We start from the raw sequence: 19289 nt of genomic DNA, 5'->3' as shown, positions 1-19289 counted from the left end.
ATGGCCGCCAGTGGGCCATTTGTTGTTCATTCTTCATGAAACTTGGTTAGAACATTTGAACCATTGATATCTTGGGCTGCAAAAACAGGTCATTTCTTTTCATTTCAGGTGAGCGACTTTGGGCCTTTCAGGCCCTCTTATTATCATAATTAAGCATGTCGTCTCTCCAAATAACATTCGCAGTTGGTCAGCATATCCCATTATAAATGTAAAAATAGCGTATTCGCTTGAAAAAATAAAATGAAACGAAGTTTTAACTTTCGCGCTTTGTAAATATCACTGGTATGTATTTAAGGATATTCTACCGTATTTTATGGAGGTTCTGTCACATTCTATTGCGTCGCAGATGGGTTACACTTCCGATTCTGCACGCTTTACAAAAATCCGCATTTGTTAAATGTTGAAGAACGTCGGTCAGAATGTTTAATCGAACAATATTAAGAAAAGTTTGAATTTTAGAATGTGCAAAAACATCATCTAAATTTTTTTTAAACCATACACCAGTGTGTCCCCATTATGAATATAAAAGAAGGTTTTGATTATATCTAAGGCAAGATTAAAGTGGGCCTTACGAAGTCAAGAACAAGATCATCAGGTCGTTTATTTTTTATTTTCTTATTCTTGAACTCCGATGATCGCTTCAGTATTTATCGGGAAGAAGCATAACTTCATATTATAGCTATATGCAAACAACGAATTCAAAAGCTGTTATATGTACGTCACAATAGACAGTACTAACACGCGCTATGCTGGGTTTAAACCATGATTTATTAACAACAAGAAATATCTTTAAAAAAAGATATACGGCGTTGATTGTGGTCTGTGTTTGTGAATGATCAAATGTTATATTATGAGATCAAAAATAGCGAATGCCTTTTTTATGCGTAGTTCTTAATTGCATATCACACGCAAATCAATTACGGGTTGTTGCGCCAGATTTCGTGGCTTATTTCGCTTTATTAGATACTATTACTCAGATATCTATATTTACAGAATATAAAAAGACAAAAAGCATGAAAATAAATGTAAGCATATAGGTCATCCGGCAACACTCCATCTTATTTGATTCCATTATTAATAGTATCGTGAATCATCGTGCTCATGCTTTAATAAATTGGTCTAAATGGATAAATATTTCTAATTAAATTAATCAAAATTGGTCATTATCATGCAATTGTTGAAAACACATTAAAAATCTAGGTTTGACAGACCATAATAATATCGCCGAATATCTTTATTAAGTATCTTTCTGATCAAAATAAACTTCAAGTGAATATAGTATACGCGATAGCATTGATATAACGATTTCTGTAACTTACCGCAAACTGACCTTGAAACCTTGCGGGTTGGAATGCAATGCTTAAAAGTGAGGTAACAATTACACTGCTAGAACGACGGCTTGTTTAAAGCTTTAAACATTTACGTGTTTAACGGTCAATTTCGAAAACAATTTTAAATATTTTCGTCAAAGCGTACATCAGGTTACTGAACAACAATACTTATATCATCTAAAATTTGCACAAAATGCAATATCGTAGTAATTACCAAATATGAGAGCACAGCCTTTAAGTACAAACTCTCTGGCGCTGACATTCTTCTAAATAAAAAGGGGTACACACTCTGTATTGATGTCGAGCATTGAGTGTGAAACTGCTCTATCTCTCAAACCTTATCATTAAAGATACAATTGTTTCACGCTGAATACGCAGTTCACATCGTTGCTAAACGAACTGTAGTATCCCTGTTCATACCCTACACTCCCCAAAAATAGAAAGTAGTTGGAATAACATATTAATGTTAATGTGAAATCTGTTTATAGATTGCACGTTTTCTACTGCGAAATGTTTCAGGCCTACCGGCGGGCAATTTTATATTCAAATTGATTGGTCGCTTACGAATTTCAGGCTGAGGTGAAAAGCTGGCGTATATAGTTACGCCGAAAAACTTATTGAAATACATTCAAACGATCAGCAAGAAACACGATTGTTTCGATGTGTGTACAGACTAAATGTAAAGGTACAATCTGGATCATCACGCAGATAACTACGCAAAACGGTACAAATATACCTTTATGGGAAACGATAAGCATATCCTGACTGCATGTGTGTACGTACATGTATACGGGTGCGCGTGCGTGTTTTATATGTTGCCTCTCAGATTGTGAATTTAATTTGCATAACAGCACGTGTAGATGTAGACTCAACTTATTGATTAGGAATCAACGCGACCTCTGTATACAATCGGAACATCCGGAAAACAGTTTACATATTTGTGCATTATGAAATATTGGAACTGCTCGGTAACAAACCATGGACTTTTGCGACGAAGTTCGACAGCGATCATTAATAAAATATTTAAAAAGTTAAGACAATTTCAACGGCATGATCATCTATGTACACGATATGGACGAAATCACACACAGACACGAAGTCAAGTTAACATTAACGCGTTATTTAGAGATTAAAGGGATCAATTATTTTCAAGACGATTGGTTGGGGTGTTCCTGATATACGAGATAATATAATGTTTATCAGCCCCGTTCAGTTATATTTTAATATATTTGATAACGCGTCGACCGTTCTGATATGAACGTTTGTTAATTTAAACCATTCGTTGACCGTCTTTTCAGATGATGTAGGTCGCAGAGGGTGTATGCAATTAGGAATTTAAAAATACAGGAAGACTGAGATTCCATTCTTAATTCATGGACCACATAGTTCAAATGTAGAATGTGCCAGAATCCTTCAACAGAACCTGACTAATGCAGCAGATTAAGAAACGTGCACCAAAGAAAAACATGTACAGATGTTGTTTGTAGTTTTATTATATTAAGTTTACACAGAAATGTCTGACATATCATTACTATTAGTTCTACTTAATTACAGTTTTCATTCCGTATATGTCATGATGCTAGTTTCTTACATGGTGTTATATACATATATATTTAAATAAACCACTATGCACCTTTTTTCAATGAAATATCATTAAATCGAACAAAGTAACACTACATTCTAAAGCTCGCCCTTTTTTCTTTTTCTAAGCCTCACCGGAAAAACTTTCTCCATCTCGGCACCAACCATGTATTCTCTATCTAAGCTCATGTCGGGTATTCCAAATCGCTTCATGTATTCCGAATCGCAATAATCAGGGTGAAGGATCACGTAACTGTATGGGGTAAATGGATGTAAACACACCGATAAGTGGTGCTCTTAACATATTTGTATAAAACAATTTTTCTGAATAACTACAACTAGTTCATAAAAAAACAACAGTTTTTATGCGGCTAATGGCAATGTGTTTAAATAAGATTTATTGGCCAAAAAATAGACGTGTACTGGCAGTTATACACGGTTATGCTGCACGCAAAGTGAAATGTTGGCACCGATTTCAGACGTATTCAATAAATGTATTCTTAACTCTTATGATATCGGCACAAACTGCAAGACAAACTGTTTTTCATGCACTAAACATTTTTGCTAAATTATTTCAATAACTTTATATATTTGCAAAAATATGGTTTTTAGCGGTGTGTTTTCATTCTGTCTTGCCCATGCGTAAATCCCTGTGGACCCCGTTTATCCTGCAGCCTGATAATGGTAGGTTTTTTCTCTCATCCACATTGTAATAGTATCGAACCGGCTTTACCCCTTATGTTGCTCATTACACTTATACTGCACGTATATGTCATTGTTTTGTGCGTTTAACTGGTACTTCGGCGTACTCTATTTTGTTTGATGGGTTGGTACCTTTCGCTTTCTAGAGCGGTACACACGTAGTAATGCCTTGATATTTTTAATATTGGCATCATCAACGTCTATAATTGGCGTCGTGTTACCTGAAAATAGTATCATGGTATTCCGTTAAGTAAGCACAGTATTCAGTTTAGGCATATTCAAATACAAACTTGTATGTTCATTTGTGTTAAAATAAACATGTAAAAATTACACGGTGTAAATAATACCGTCCAATGCCTTATATCAAGCAAACCAGATGTTAGCGTTATATTTAAGAAAACATTCAAATCAATGTTTATGTCATCTTTGAGCTAATGACTTAAAACTAAACAATTCCTTATGTATTATATACTGGGATTACTGCAACAGAATACAACATTTTAACTCTTGACCACTTATGAGGAAAAGTTCTTCAAAACATTCGCATCAAAGTTGAATTCATTCAGAACAGGTACCCCGTTTAAAACATTCTTACATAGGTAGGAACAGTGTTTGCTGTTTGAAAGTCAGGTACCCAAATATGCTTAAAAGAAAGTAATTTATCAAAAGGGGGGATAAACCATTATAATTCGTCATAAAATAAATTTATAGACATGAAAACGCGTCGAGATAATAAAATACTCGTGATTTATGTTATATAGTACTGTAAACATGCACAGATAAACAGATTCATCCAAAATCTCTATCAAAAGGGGGGGATAAACCATTATAATTCGTCATAAAATAAATTTATAGACATGAAAACGCGTCGAGATAATAAAATACTCGTGATTTATGTTATATAGTACTGTAAACATGCACAGATAAACAGATTCATCCAAAATCTCTATCAAAAGGGGGGATAAACCATTATAATTCGTCATAAAATAAATTTATAGACATGAAAACGCGTCGAGATAATAAAATACTCGTGATTTATGTTATATAGTACTGTAAACATGCACAGATAAACAGATTCATCCAAAATCTCTATCAAAAGGGGGGATAAACCATTATAATTCGTCATAAAATAAATTTATAGACATGAAAACGCGTCGAGATAATAAAATACTCGTGATTTATGTTATATAGTACTGTAAACATGCACAGATAAACAGATTAACAGATTCATCCAAATCTCTAAGGTCAAGAAATTTAACAACAAAATTGTGGACGGTTTTGCTTCAATAAATATTTTATTCTGACGTCAACGGTATTGAAGCAAAACGAGGAAAGCACATACACCGTAGAGACACAAGGGTGTATCCAATAAAAAGAAATATAGATATAATGTGGCTTTACGGGTGAAAATATCCGTTACTCCATCACGAAAACCACGAACCCGATGACATCTTGGAAGGAAGTTCAAACTAATCTCCTTTAAACCCAGTAAGCTCCAAGCTACGCATGCCCCCCCCTCCCCCCGTGGTGTTTCAATTCTCAAAGATCTATTACATATGCCAATTATAAATATTCAAGACCATACCTTTTTTTTTTCAATCTGCAAATCTTAAAGACGTGGCTTTCCATTTATCAATGGTGAGAGACCGTCATTATTGAATATTAACGTTTCTCCGTTCGTCGAACATTAAACCGAAAGTGTAACGAGATTCGCACGTCAGCGAATTAAAATTCGGTGTGGCCATTTGCGTTGAGACAAGTGAAGATTGTATACACAAAACGTTGTCGTTATAAGAATTGAATAGCTTTTTTCTGCATCTCATCAGCGTATGAACTGTGCAAAAAAATACGCCTAATGTATATATAAACCCCTTTGTTGTTTGTGCAAATACGTTTCTTATTTTACCGACAGTTCATACACCGATGAAATGAATAAACTCAAATGAAAGCACATAACGGTGTTCTATAACCATCCAATGAAAAAATATACAATAGTACATCTAAAAAACGATGATGTGATTTATACTTGTTTTGCCATGAAACAGCATAGTTAAAACCTAGCTGTTGACCTTTCAATCGATAAACATCTTTTCTATCCCTACTTATTATGTTTTGATCTGTTGAACTTATAATCAAAAGAAGTTTTTTGAAGTAACCATGCTATAAATTTCTTCGGTCAAAGAGTTCTCAATATATCAAACAACCAGTTTGCACAATCAAAGGTTAATTCATTGTAAAGATATCGCGCGAAAACGGATTAGATGCGACGAGACACGAAAATAGACTCAAATATTGAAGGTGTTTTTTTGGTCGTTAAACTTTTGTCTAAATATTAAAAGCTTTCACTTGATAGTTAATGGTTATCATTATGGCTATTAATCAAATCCCAGACATGTACTATTTTTTAAAGAAGACACCTCTATCGTCATCAGTCTGTTAAAGGGGCCTTTTCACAGATTTTGGCATTTTTTTAACTTATTCATTAAATGCTTTACATTGATAAATGTAAACATTGGATCATTTAAGCTCCAGTAAAAAATCAAGAAAAAAATTAAAAAAAGGAAAAGAACATTACCCGGAGCAGGTTTCGAACCAGTGACCCCTGGAGTCCTGCCAGAGTCCTGAAGTAAAAACGCTTTAGCCTACTGAGCTATTCCGCCGAGTACATATTCTTGACGTATTTTATACGTTATATAAGCAATCTTCGTAGTTTCACAAAATTTAACGACAAAAACAGAACTCTCCAAATTATTCAATCGTTTCGCGTTGCAACGCTTTATAATTTTTAGGTTTTAAAATCGTCAAAAGATGCATAAAATGGCTATATTAGAGCATGGTTAATGTTCAGTATTACTGTTTCCTCACAAATATCATAACTAAAACGAAAACTTACGAATCTGAAACAACTTTTTCAATTTTGTCAATTTACCAAAGCGTGAAAAGATCCCTTTAAGATAAACTGGTTGTGAAATTTTCGGTTATTTGTATGAAACAACGATTTTACTCACTATAAAAGGAGAATACAACAACTAACGGACTTCTTGAGGACATTTGCTATTTTCAGTTATTCGAACCATGGGGTATATATGTTTAGGATTGGACTTAGAAATAAGATGACTTTTCGATTAACTGTCATTCGTAAATGATTTGCTTAACCATTGGGATTAAATCGTCTCTATCAGCAGTCCATTAAATGCCAATAAAGGATTTAACTTTTCAAAATTTGCCTTGGTCCAGCTACCTTCGATTTCTTCCTCAGCATATTTATAAGAAAGATTAATGCGATGCATTGCCAAAAAGGTAGTATCTACCAAACGAGTATTAACAACGGCGAACATTTATTGCGTGGTCAAATAAACCTAGTATTGGTATCAACAAATGATCAAAATGTACCTTGAGATGCGCATTTCATGCATGCTTCATTACCAGCATTTGTAAAAATATTGGAAAAAAGGTGCATTTCCAGAAAGGAAATTCATTTCTGCGTTGAACAACACGGAGTTGCACAACGCTGCAAAATTAAGGAAGTAATGGCTGTTCAAAAGCGATGCACCCTGGTTTCTGGTGATTTTGAGTTGAATACCTTGTTATATATTAACACACTTGATAGTGATTTTTTTTCAGAGAAGTAGATTTTTCGTTATAATTTGATTATTTTTCATTCAAAATGATGTTGTTACTAATTAATATCATAGCCACACGCTAACCACCTGTGTGCGAAGCCAGCATAAACCACGTTTCTTTGTTTATGTAGTTTATTGACGTTAATGCTCTACTGATATTTAAATGTATGTGATTCGCTGGTCGAACGGGAAGCGACATTGAATAAACGGTGGACTACATCCCCTTATTAAAGATTCTAACACGGCACGTGCCAAATTTCATATTAAGAAAGAAGAAAATCGTCCATGGGTTATTCTGCAACAAATTATGGGCGGAGCTTATACACTGAAAGCACGCGCTGTAGCTAAACAAAACATGCCGATACATTTACCACCAGCAGAAATGAAATGGGTTTTTTCCATCCAGTTTGGCTGTTATTTAGGGCGGAGATCTGATCGACAGAACAGCCGAAAGCTATTTTTATGGGCGGAGCTTAACATAAAATAGTATGCAAGAACAATAAGATACATTCTATAAATCTTTGGTAAAAATCGTGTTAGAATCGAAATAATTCGTGTACGTTATAGTTTTTGTCGAATAACCCACGGCCGGAAGTTTAGATGCGTGGTTTCAAATCACTCGTGCTTCGCACTCGTGATTTAATCCCTACGCATCTAAACTTTCTTAAGTCTAGACGTCAAATACAGCGTTCGCAGGCTCACTGACACCTGTCTTAATGTAGTTAAATACTTCGGTATGTAAGTTGCGTAGTTTACGAAAATTTAGGTCTGTATTGAAGCACTTCGTTTAAATCTTTATCCGACATAAACTCAAAATCTGTCAGGCCTATTATCACAGACGTTAATTGCAAAACAAAACCAATGTACATTATTATTAAACACATGTTTGTGCCTTTTGGGTGGCGTTTTCCCCTTTACGTTATTGTATGCTGTACTGTTAGAAAGTCTATGCCATAAAACCTATACTCCCCTTTACCATTTGTATAGAGTCGTATTTATTTTCTTTTTTTTTATCCCCAGTAGAAGTGCAAGGGATATAGTCTTGGCGTTGTCTGTTCGTCAGTCCGACCGTTTGTAACAAACTTTTACACACGTCTTCCCTAACTATATATTTTTAAAAACCTTTTTAATAACCCATTGCAACGCTTGTGGGCATCAGTTTGTCGGACGGACGACGAGAGAGGTGTTAGTCCTGCGTACGTATAATACGGGGAGAAACTTACGTGAGACATGAAAGGGGATGTTCATGACGTGCGACTATGAGGTGATTCTTATGATGGGAATAGCGTACGCACGCCGAGTGATGCGAGGAGAATAAACACGACGGTGAATTGGAATGACTAACATAAGATGAGTGTGAGAAGGAGTGTACGTTCAATGATATGAGTATGGGTATATATACGACCAGTAAGGGGATAGACTTGTTATAGAATCAAAGACAGTTTGGCATTTTTTAGGGAAAGCACAACAGTATCCTTATCGACACGCTGTGTCAATTGTTGTCTTTGTTGACTGCTGAAACCAAATGTAGTAATATGATCAGCGCTAAGCAACTGGAATCTTGAATTGGCTCGAATTGGTCGAACATGCGAGGGATGTATAGAACATGAATATACATATTGTTTGTGAATCGTTGCCTGATAAGTTAAAAGTATGTCTCACAGTTGACTCTCAGAGCTAGCGAATTCTGATTTAAGTTGGCTTTCATTTTAGTACGTTTTCTGACCCATAACTATACACAGTTCAAATACTAATAAAGATAATCTTGTTAATGTCATAGGGTCAATAGATCAATTGCACTTTGCTTTTCTACACGTACCTGTTTATTGCGCGCGTCTTACTCGATTCTCTTGCTTTTGTATCAATCATAAAATATTAAAAGCCGCTCCATGTTAAACCATCATCAACGATAGGATTTGAAAAAACAACACAACTACAACGGCATTTCATGCTCGAGATTATTGTTTTTTACGACCATGCAAAATGAAGGCAGATTTCCGTGTTGTATACACCATACCTTACGGAAATAAATATACAATCATCAAATTATATTTAATAATATGATGTATTAATATTAACGATTAAAGGACCGATGGATTTGTGTAAAGGAACAAACATCAGCTTATGCGAAGGTAGGAGACATAATTACGGGTTGAATGATAGACCTTTTGATAGATAAAGCTTTTGCTAAATAGATAACGACAATCACATTTTATTCAAACCACGTCATTGCATGATTCCACGTTTATAAGTAGAACAAAAAACATGTCTGACTCGTTGAAGGCATTCGCTACTTTTATGTTGGACGAACTATGGGATATATGTTTATCATTAACTTTAGAATCAGGCTTATAGTTGTAAGACGACTTTTCGATTGATTGTCAATTTAATCGATTCATTTCATCCTTTGGATTATATCGTCTCCATCAGCAGTCCTGTTGACGTCTATTACAGATTAAACTACTCAATAATAAAGGCCAAACAAAACATTTTGCTTTATAAATGTTTTGGTCCGATTATCAGCCAAACGAGTATTTAAGCATTGAAAAACAACGCTTTCTATATGGAGCAACCGATGAATCCGATGAAGAAAGATATAGACATGAAAGTCAAGAAAGTAAACATAACTAGGAGAGATATTATAGCGTTGTCCGCTAGTCTCCATGTTAGCGATTGCTTGTATAATGGTTTATATACACAACCTGGTCAACGCCCTTGAACGGTAAATACAAAACAAATGGAGTTTACATGCAGTTAGAGGACAATAATAAAGGACACAACAAAATATGAATAAACGTAAAGCTCATATTATTTCTTATCGGATGAAATGAAAACCAGAGAGAAGAGAATATAGATTCGATTAAAATGCAATTATGATACTGAATAATAGAATATACCAAAGAACAACTTAATTACAACTTTCCGATGCAAGAAGAAATTAAGTGCATAACTTATTTTCTAATACCCTTCATTTTTGCAAGAATTCAGAACCGAGCATTGAACGACTATTAAACAAAGCGGGCTGTAATGCCCTCGTTGCTGACTTCTAAAGCCTCGCAACTTCCAAATCCTTGTCTATAGAAAAATCAACAAATGATAAATGGAAAAATAAACGCATTAGGTCAAAGTTAAATAAGGAACCTAGGAAAGATCATTTCAAATTGAGCTCATGCTGCCATAATCACGTCACTCTCAGTACACAGGTGGTTAGCGTGTGGCTATGATATTAATAAGTGGAAACATCATTATGAATGATAAATAATCATATTATAACGAACAATTAAATTTTATGAAAAAAATATTCACTATCAAATATATATATATATAACAAGGTATGCAACTCAAAATCACCCCAAAACGGGGTGCATCGCTTTGAACAGCCATATCTTCATCAATTGTGCAGCGATTTTCACGATCTCGGTCTTATTCAACGCAGAAATAAATTTCCTTTCTGGAAATGTATATGTCTTGCAATATTTTTACAAATGCTGGGTCAACTTTTAAGAAATAACACGATTCACAACTCGCATGGCCCAGTTGACAATGATCATGCAGTCTTTATGAATGAAATCTCCAGTTGTAAAGACACACCTCCGAATTGGACCAATGAAATCACTCGTACGTTTAAAATGTCAGTTAGTTGAAATGTATGTAAACAAAGGTTTCAAACGGCGCTGGACAGTTAGTCTTGATGCATAATGTAACGACAAGAACGGTAATAATGTTTTTTCATACGTTTTATTGAATTATGGTATCGAGGTACATGAACGTTGTAGGGAAGATGCCCTTTACTCCGTGAAGATTTCAGTCTTAAAAACTGCATGATCATTGTCAACTGGGTCATGCGAGTTGTGTATCGTGTTATTTCTTAAAAGTTGACCCAGCATTTGTAAAAATATTGCAAGACATATACATTTCCAAAAAGGAAATTCATTTCTGCGTTGAATAAGACCGAGATCGTGAAAATTGCTGCACAATTGATGAAGATATGGCTGTTCAAAGCGATGCACTCAATTTGGGGTGATTTTGAGTTGCATACCTTGTTATATATATATTTGATAGTGAATATTTTTTTTCCATAAAATTTAATTTTTCGTTATAATACGATTATTTATCATCCAAAATGATGTTTTAACTAATTAATATCATAGCAACACGCTAACCACCTGTGTCTAAGTATATTAAGCTTATTTACCTGATATACATACAATTTATATTTAATCCAAAGGCAAGCGACATATTGAATTAAACAAACATTCAATCCTGTCTGTGTAAACATCACACGTGAATACAAAATAGTATCATGGTTTGCTGTTAACGACGTACCTGTTTAAAGAATGAGATATTACCGCGCAGGGTAGTCAGGATCAGCAAACAAAAATAAACTGCAATACACAGAAAACATTAATTGAAGCCCATAATTATTAATTACTTACTTTGGTTGAATTGTGTTAATGAATAACTTCCTCTTTTGTCATTCAAATACATGCATGGTCTTGTATTTTTGTAGTTTGATCTTCAGGATATCTGTCCCTGTTCCATGCGCTTATCACGTTCATCTTTTGATCCTAAGACCTCTGTTTCAGTTGTATTGGCAGTCGGATTATCACATATTTCAGGTGATATGGAGATGGCTATAAGAAGATTAAGGCAATCGTATCTACGCTGATTATCTGACATTTATCGTTAACGTAAAATTTAAATCCTTCATGTCGGATCAGTATTCTCTCTAGAAACATAACCTATCACTCGGTATGTCGACCAATTTATATGTATTTGCAACAAGGACGCTAAGGGCATGGTTATAAAACCCATATGCCACGCGTTTTTCCTCACAGTCTTTTCCAGAATCTGGAAGAGTGAATGGCAATATTTGACACCTTTATTGTATTTGTAGAGTCGGTTTTCAATGAAACTGTGACATCGCATGATAGTAGTGTAGAGTGTAAATTGTGTAGGACTTTTAATTAACGTGAGCTTTTTATTGACTTATACTTGATACATCTTTCAATAAATAAATAAATAGATTCATAAATAAATAAATGCATAAATAAATAGTAAACGTTCAATTAATTTCTTATTGTTTTTATTAAGTTGTTATATTAGAATCCTGTTGTTGCCTGTTTGTAATAAAACTGCATTATTGTAACTAGGAGTGTTGAAATGAAAATTGATAATAATATAATAATATTTTAGATACCGGTTATTATATTTATTTAATAGTATAATTATCCTTTCGTTTTATTATAAAAGAACATTGCCTATCACTTCTCTTCCACGACATTATTTTTTTTATAACTAATACCAATCGTATTATCACATCACTAAGGTATCTTTTTAATTCATAAGGAAAATGGGCCACACCATAATTTGTTGGCACGTAGTTTTCCTTATGCTTGGATTCACGCGTGTGTCGAGCCCAATGCAGACAGCTGTATTCTATGGCGGATATATCAACTACGATTTGGAACATCAAAACGGGACATACACGGTAAGTAACGTGTGCTTATTTGCAACGATAAGATAAATTTACAATCATCAGCTAATTTGAGTGTTTATTTGTCTTCTTTCATGTATAAAAATTTAAATATATTAAATTTATTAAAAACATGAAGATCAATTCCATGAGGAGCTGATGGTGCTTACTGATATTAATCTTCTTAAACAAAACAACTTGATGCGTTTCGAAAAGAACCCCTTATACAAATGTTTATGACCATTTCCAAAGTTTGTTGATTCTTTTTTATTTGTGGGCGGCCATGGGTTGCGAAGTTAGACAATATATGTGACTTATGTTGTCTGCAGCGACACTTTACTCTTTCAACACTTATGTCGCCGTTTTCACAGCATCGTTATGTATTGCTGATGTAGATATAGTGTTTATTAATCCTTCTCTTTAGTGCTTAAATCTATTTCTGATTCAACTGCATGATCATTGACAAATCACATTGCACATTATATAGATAAAAGCTGGTGTAGTGATCTTCATTGGGTTCTGAGTCTAACGTTAACCATCATACTTATATTATTTTTTAGTTATTTAAAAGGATTTTAATATAACAATTTAATGTCTTTTACAAAAGCAGTATATAAGACTGTTTTATCGTATTGTTGTTAAGGCTTAGTAAACACTGCTGAAAGATTCAGTGGAAGGTGTACCTATTCTCTATGAAATATAAGAAATTGAGTAATGCAATCGGTGTGCAAACTTTCGTTTGTTGAATGTTTGCTTTATTTTGCTACGAATATCGGTTATTTGCTCCGACTGTATCCGGAATAAATTTAGATGAAAAGAACGAACGTTTAAGGTCTTAGTTTTATACATAAGAATGCATTTTTCCCAACCAACGTGTAAATTCAAATTGTTCATTTGAAACCAGATTAGTACAAATCGATATAATTTGCGCAATTTCTGTTTTATTTAAGTCATATCCTTTTGATGTTTTTGATATCTTTTAATAGCGTGGACATTTAGTTTTACTCTGCCATTTTTAAAATAGAAATTTGCGCACACTTTAGGCCCATGTGCAAATCATTACTGGCTGGGAATTGGGGACAGGACCATGCGGTCCAAACTGCTCACGAAATCACGTTGGCACATCGACACTGATAACTAGAAGGTCGATCGAACAATCTACACAGAATAATATACGATTTGGGAACTACACATACGAAACCGAAGAACACAAACGGATAAAAATGATCAATGAAGCCTTAGTGGGTACAATTCAAGAGACAGTCGTTGCAGTTAGCGGAAGTGATCATTGGGAACAGGAAATTGCAACATTTTCAATACAAATCAACGAAACTAAAGAAGCGGATATTGTGTATGTTGATACAATATTTATGTTTATTTTGTTCTTTATGACAGCATAATTTAAAATCATAAGATTATTGTGAACGTCTTAATATTATTTTATAATCGATAATTAAATTGTTTTTTTTTTGTAAATATATTCGGATACAGTGTCCAAGTCATTGTCTCTATACCAACGCATAAGGGGTTGTATTTATTTAGTTTTGAGTTGAATGAACAATCATGTGAATTAATGTGCAAAAGTAAAGAGGGGTTTATATAAAGTCAGTGAAATCATTATTTGAAGAAAGCGTTTAGTGATGTCACGATAAACAAAATTGACGCTATTAATTACAGCACGACTAAAGTATGTCTTTTCATTACGTTAATACTGAGGGAAATAATGGTAATTAGAAATACGATTGTGTGCCAAGGCTTCTGACTGACCAAGCACTATGTGATATATAGTAGTCAAATAAGTGTAGATAATTATTTACGCAACCAGTATAACACAACACGGTTTTCGGTAAGAAACCGTGTAACAAATATTTCCGGAGACGGTGAAATACAATTCTATTGTTGTGTTTTTTTTTCCTTATATTTTCCCTATATATATTGTCGTTTTACTGCAGCGCTGAGGGGAGTTTCTGGAAAGAGCTTACAATACAGAAGCAACCAAACGGACCATTACCGTGGCACTTGCAAACCCATATTACTCCAGTGATCAGAAATGACACTAAAAAACCAAACAAAGCACCAAAATTATTACCAAAACCCTTTTATAAGTATGTATTGTACATTATTTATATTTCATAAATAGTAAGGAATCTAATCAGAAAAAAACATCGTGTATGTATTTTTACTATAAAATCAGTGTTTTCATGAAAATATACAGTCTGAAATACTGTCAGTTGTTAATTTGTTCCAATGTTCAAAATGTTCTATTTATAACATATGAGAATTCTACTCAACATGACAACGATCATCAACTTCCCTGCTTTTGACGAAGATGATGACAGAATTGAGTGTTCTAAATCACAATTTAGCGAAGCGGGTTTTCTAAACAAAGGGGCCATACCATCAGGGATTGATGTGTTTCCGGTAAACACTTATCTAAATAAGGTCTATTTTATGTGCCTGTTATAGGCAATTTAGAGTATTTATAAATGCAAATGAGTTTTCAAATGATAATGTCATTAATATAACCTACAATTTAAATATATTGGAAAATAAGACATAGATAGCTAAATTTAAATTTGTTTATCCGGCACATATTAATTACTTATTTTATACAGAACGTGTGATGTAATGGTTAAGAGTTCAATTGAATACTGTACCATGCATTTTAATCGCGTGCAACTTAAATTGAAAGCAAAACGATGAAACGTTTCAATAAAGCAACCATTTTAATGGGTTTGTGCTACCAATTACTGCGCTTTTATGAACAGAACTGTTCGGTGAAGATTGAAGCAACACTGGAGAACAATTACACAGCAGAGACATGGATAGCCATTTCATTAAATGCAAGGGACTACAGCACTATCAACTTCAATGGTGGAAATTTTGCACTCAGTTCATCTACTTTTCAGGTTATAAGCACAGCGTTTATATATTCTTGAATAAAAAACAACACTTTAAATATTCCCGAGACCAATATAAATACCGTTATAAAACAAGTAAATTTCATAAAACATATTATAGCGAGTTAATAACATATTGTTAATTAAGACTAGTTGGCTAGTAATAATGCATACATATCTTTTTTTTAAATGGTTTTTTTTTTAATGTAAATCTATACTCTTTTATCCATAGTTCATAGTTCTTGTAACAAGCCGCCTGACAAGTCCCAGATTTGTCTCGCCTTCGGAAGCTTCAAGCACAGAATTTATTGTTTATGCTGATGCTGTTTGGACTACTAAAATATTTGCCGAATCAAGTCATGATGTGTGAGTAAACATAGCTATTTTATATTTCATCGGCAAGGACTATAGGTTAACATTTGTCCGTAATGTCAATTCTTGTGTCTGTCGGTCGGTCCATCAACATCGATCCTACGATTTATCAAAAAATATAAAAGCTGCAAGTATTTTGATGACATTTTCACCGAAAGATCAAAGCATTAAGCGTAGGTGTTATTACTGTAAAAAGTAAATTTAATTATACTGAATGTGAATACAATTTGTTCTTTAGCTACTATGTGTAATTGAAATGCTGAGAATGGAAATGAATGAAGGCCTAAGTCAGGACATTTCTCTTAAGTAAAAAAAAATTGACGATGCGTTTCTCATAAAAACATCAACACCTTATACACTTTTAAATATATTTATTGTTTCACCTAAAGTCAAACGTCTTGTAAATGTAACAACATCTTGATTCTTCGTTGATATACTGTTTCTTAAGTAACACACGTTGCATGTGTGCAGGGACAATCATATTTTAATTCAACTCATCTTTATTTGTCATAAGTGTTCACCGGTATGTGATTTCTATAACTTTAATCGAAAGGTGAATCGTATATAGTGATTGCGATATTGTCAAATAATGTTCGTTTGTTTGTTTGTTTGTATGTTTTCTCTATTTTTACTGTAACTTAAATAAATAAATTGATTTAAAATATCTTTTTTAATTTCCTTTAGCATGTACGTGTTTAACCTGTGTTTGTTTGTTTCAACAGACATTTCAACTTGCTTTGCTCGAGGAACGAGACCGTGTTGGTATCAGCTGTAACTGATGACCCTGATGGCCGTGAAAATGTCCAATATGTGGAGTTAAGATGGATACCATCAAGGAGTGAAATTGGTCACCACATGGTCTGCCTTACCGTGACGGATATCAATGGGTAGGTTTTTTTCTCGTTAGTAAGACTAGGCTTACGGTGTCGGGTTGCAGCGAACATTTGAAACAAGAGAAAATCCAAATATGCCGAGCTTATAAGACATATAACGTTACACCAATGAACTGCACATAGTGTTCGGCATCGTAGACAGTGGTTATTCGATTGATGAATAAATTGTATTGTAAAAACATATAAAGTGCCCTTTAACCTTGATATTTCAATTATTTTTCCTCTCTCTGGCATCTCATAGTTTATACATTTCCAAAAAGATATGTTATAATTATAAAGAAATCAAATAAAGTTGAGTAAAAGATAATATGTAAGGCAAGTGTTTGTGAAAGCATAGAATACAAAACAATTTAAATTTCGTTCACTTTGTTTCTTCGATCAGTAAGAAAAAATAAAATTATACCCTAACAGTAAATGAAATGGTCCCTTTGTTATTCAATAAACTTGTTTTTGTATGCTATATTTGCTGGCTAACACATCTTTTTTACCAAATAAAACAGCAACATTATATTGATCATCATATTGCTTGATAACATTTTCTTTATCAAAACTTGCAAATACTCCTGTGCATTCTTCCTCCTGTCGATCACATCTATGATTCTGGAGCTAATGATGAAAATGTAAGTTTTTGACAGGACCTCCACTTGTCCTTACATCATCTGCTGCTATCTCAAAAGCTCCAGTCATAAATTCCTCCCACACACACACGAATTGCTGACCCCTGTATTACCCTGAGGATATTTTGCGCCGCTTGGTCGGTTTCTCAAAAGGGATAATTTTGAGACAGCACCAGGCGGAATCTCTTGTACATGTGGGTTTCGTAGTATATTGCACACTGAATGCAGTCGAAAGATAATTAGATCTACTGCTCTATCATCGTCATGATCAATCCATTGACCGGTTTTGTCGTTGAGGGGAAATGTGGGACGAAGATACAGAACTTCTCCTCCAAGCATGTCTGTTGTGTGTTGCTGAGATAAATTAATCCATGGGAAGGGATTTCCATTCTTTTTTATTATCCATCCAACTATAATAATGACGGCCTCGACGTCGACCTCCCTAAAAAGTGCCCTGGAGAACAGTCTTGCGCAGAGAGTCGTGCCTGGTGACGTGTCCAAACCAAGACAACTTTCGTCGTTTGACGGTAGCCAGAAGGGACTTTTGTGGAACAACAAGTTTTGCTGTTATGTTCCGGACGTACTCGTTGGTCTTGTGCTCCGTATAGGTGATGCGGAGCAGGCTTCGGAAACATTTAAGTTCAAATGCATGTAGCCTGCGTTCTGTGTCCGCGTGAAGCGTCCAGGTCTCGCAGCCTACACTACTAGCCTATTGCTCTATACTGGACAGTTTAACTGTCTGCTTGCGATTTAGTTTTAAACAGCCACATGGATATGGTGTTTATTTTCCTAGACTGATTTTGTTTTATTGTTGGTCTGCTTCGCTTCCAGATTTGAAATACCGTCTGCCTCATATGTTTCGTTTATTACTCCGTAAGAGGGGATTTTTCGGAGTTATCTTCTGAAGCACTTCCTGTTGTGTAGTGCTGCTGTGGGGAAATATCGTTTGCCTTTTGTCGCTGCCTTCAGGGCTTACACTACAAAGCCAAGTTATTCCCTTTATTTTCTTTTTCTTTTTGCCGGGATCGTTAATGGGACCTTTTCACGCTCTGTCAAATTGGAAAAAGATGGAAAAAAACTATTATAATTAATAAGAGTGTTCTGTCGTTATTGTTATATGTACGAGTATTGCTCATATACAGTATACAAAACACCACTCAGTGTAAAAGCACGGATGGCCGATTTGTGTAGGTGCCGGTTATTTACTCCAAGGGCCAGTGGTACGAGTTTAGTATCACTTTGTTTCTTTCTCTAATTTGATTCTTGTTTGTTACTTGCGCTATTTACTTAACATGTTTTAATTTATTAATTTAAAGAATTAAATGACAAACTTCAATACATGCAAACATCTGAAAAAAGGTCCCTTTTAGAGCATGGTACTGAGTTTTTGTACTCCTTTGCTCGAGCCAAATCATTTTCGACCGCCCACCATGTCTAGGTTCTTCCTTTATCACATAGGGCGCACTTCTGATACACGTTGCTCTCGTCATTTACGGACTTTGTAAGTTTTCATAGCTTGGTTAGATTTTGATGAATTTAGTCGCCAGCATTTTGTTGTACGTTTAAGCTTGACGTTTTGAAGTATCAGGCCTTGCTTCTATAGACTTATATGTTGTATTGGCAGTGGTTGGTCACAGCGTCTTTTCTGGCTTTGTCTGTTCGTGCTTGGCATTATCTTATTCAGGCCCATATGTGAGTTTAGTCAAACCTCATATTTCATATTGTTTCTACTTGATAACACTTACATGTACTCATCCGTAAGTCCATTTTTTCTGGAATGGTGTATGACACTTT

At 34.5% G+C, this 19289-nt stretch overlaps 1 protein-coding gene and 1 long non-coding RNA gene across 2 annotated transcripts in view; one reads left to right on the top strand and one right to left on the bottom strand.

Annotated features, from left to right (window-relative positions):
• Window positions 1–2806: 2806 nt before the first annotated feature.
• On the bottom strand, window positions 2807–11791 carry LOC127858716 (uncharacterized). Its single transcript, XR_008039026.1, has 2 exons — window positions 11674–11791; window positions 2807–3835 (listed from the first exon to the last, which is right to left on the bottom strand). It is a non-coding gene; the product is annotated as an uncharacterized LOC127858716 (long non-coding RNA).
• A 235-nt stretch (window positions 11792–12026) lies between these two features.
• LOC127857377 (uncharacterized) overlaps window positions 12027–19289 on the top strand; it is a 17254-nt gene continuing 9991 nt past the window's right edge. The window contains exons 1-8 of the mRNA XM_052393774.1: window positions 12027–12209; window positions 12587–12728; window positions 13757–14064; window positions 14666–14818; window positions 14993–15134; window positions 15482–15622; window positions 15846–15979; window positions 16708–16872. Of these exons, the coding sequence (XP_052249734.1) occupies window positions 12591–12728; window positions 13757–14064; window positions 14666–14818; window positions 14993–15134; window positions 15482–15622; window positions 15846–15979; window positions 16708–16872 (1181 nt within the window). The 5' untranslated portion in view covers window positions 12027–12209; window positions 12587–12590. The remainder of the gene's footprint in view (window positions 12210–12586; window positions 12729–13756; window positions 14065–14665; window positions 14819–14992; window positions 15135–15481; window positions 15623–15845; window positions 15980–16707; window positions 16873–19289) is intronic.

The sequence above is a fragment of the Dreissena polymorpha genome, chromosome 14 (assembly GCF_020536995.1).
Source record: "Dreissena polymorpha isolate Duluth1 chromosome 14, UMN_Dpol_1.0, whole genome shotgun sequence".
In the NCBI taxonomy this organism is placed as follows: domain Eukaryota; kingdom Metazoa; phylum Mollusca; class Bivalvia; order Myida; family Dreissenidae; genus Dreissena; species Dreissena polymorpha.
Note: the sequence above shows the minus strand (reverse complement) of the source record. Positions and strands in the feature narration are given on the sequence as shown.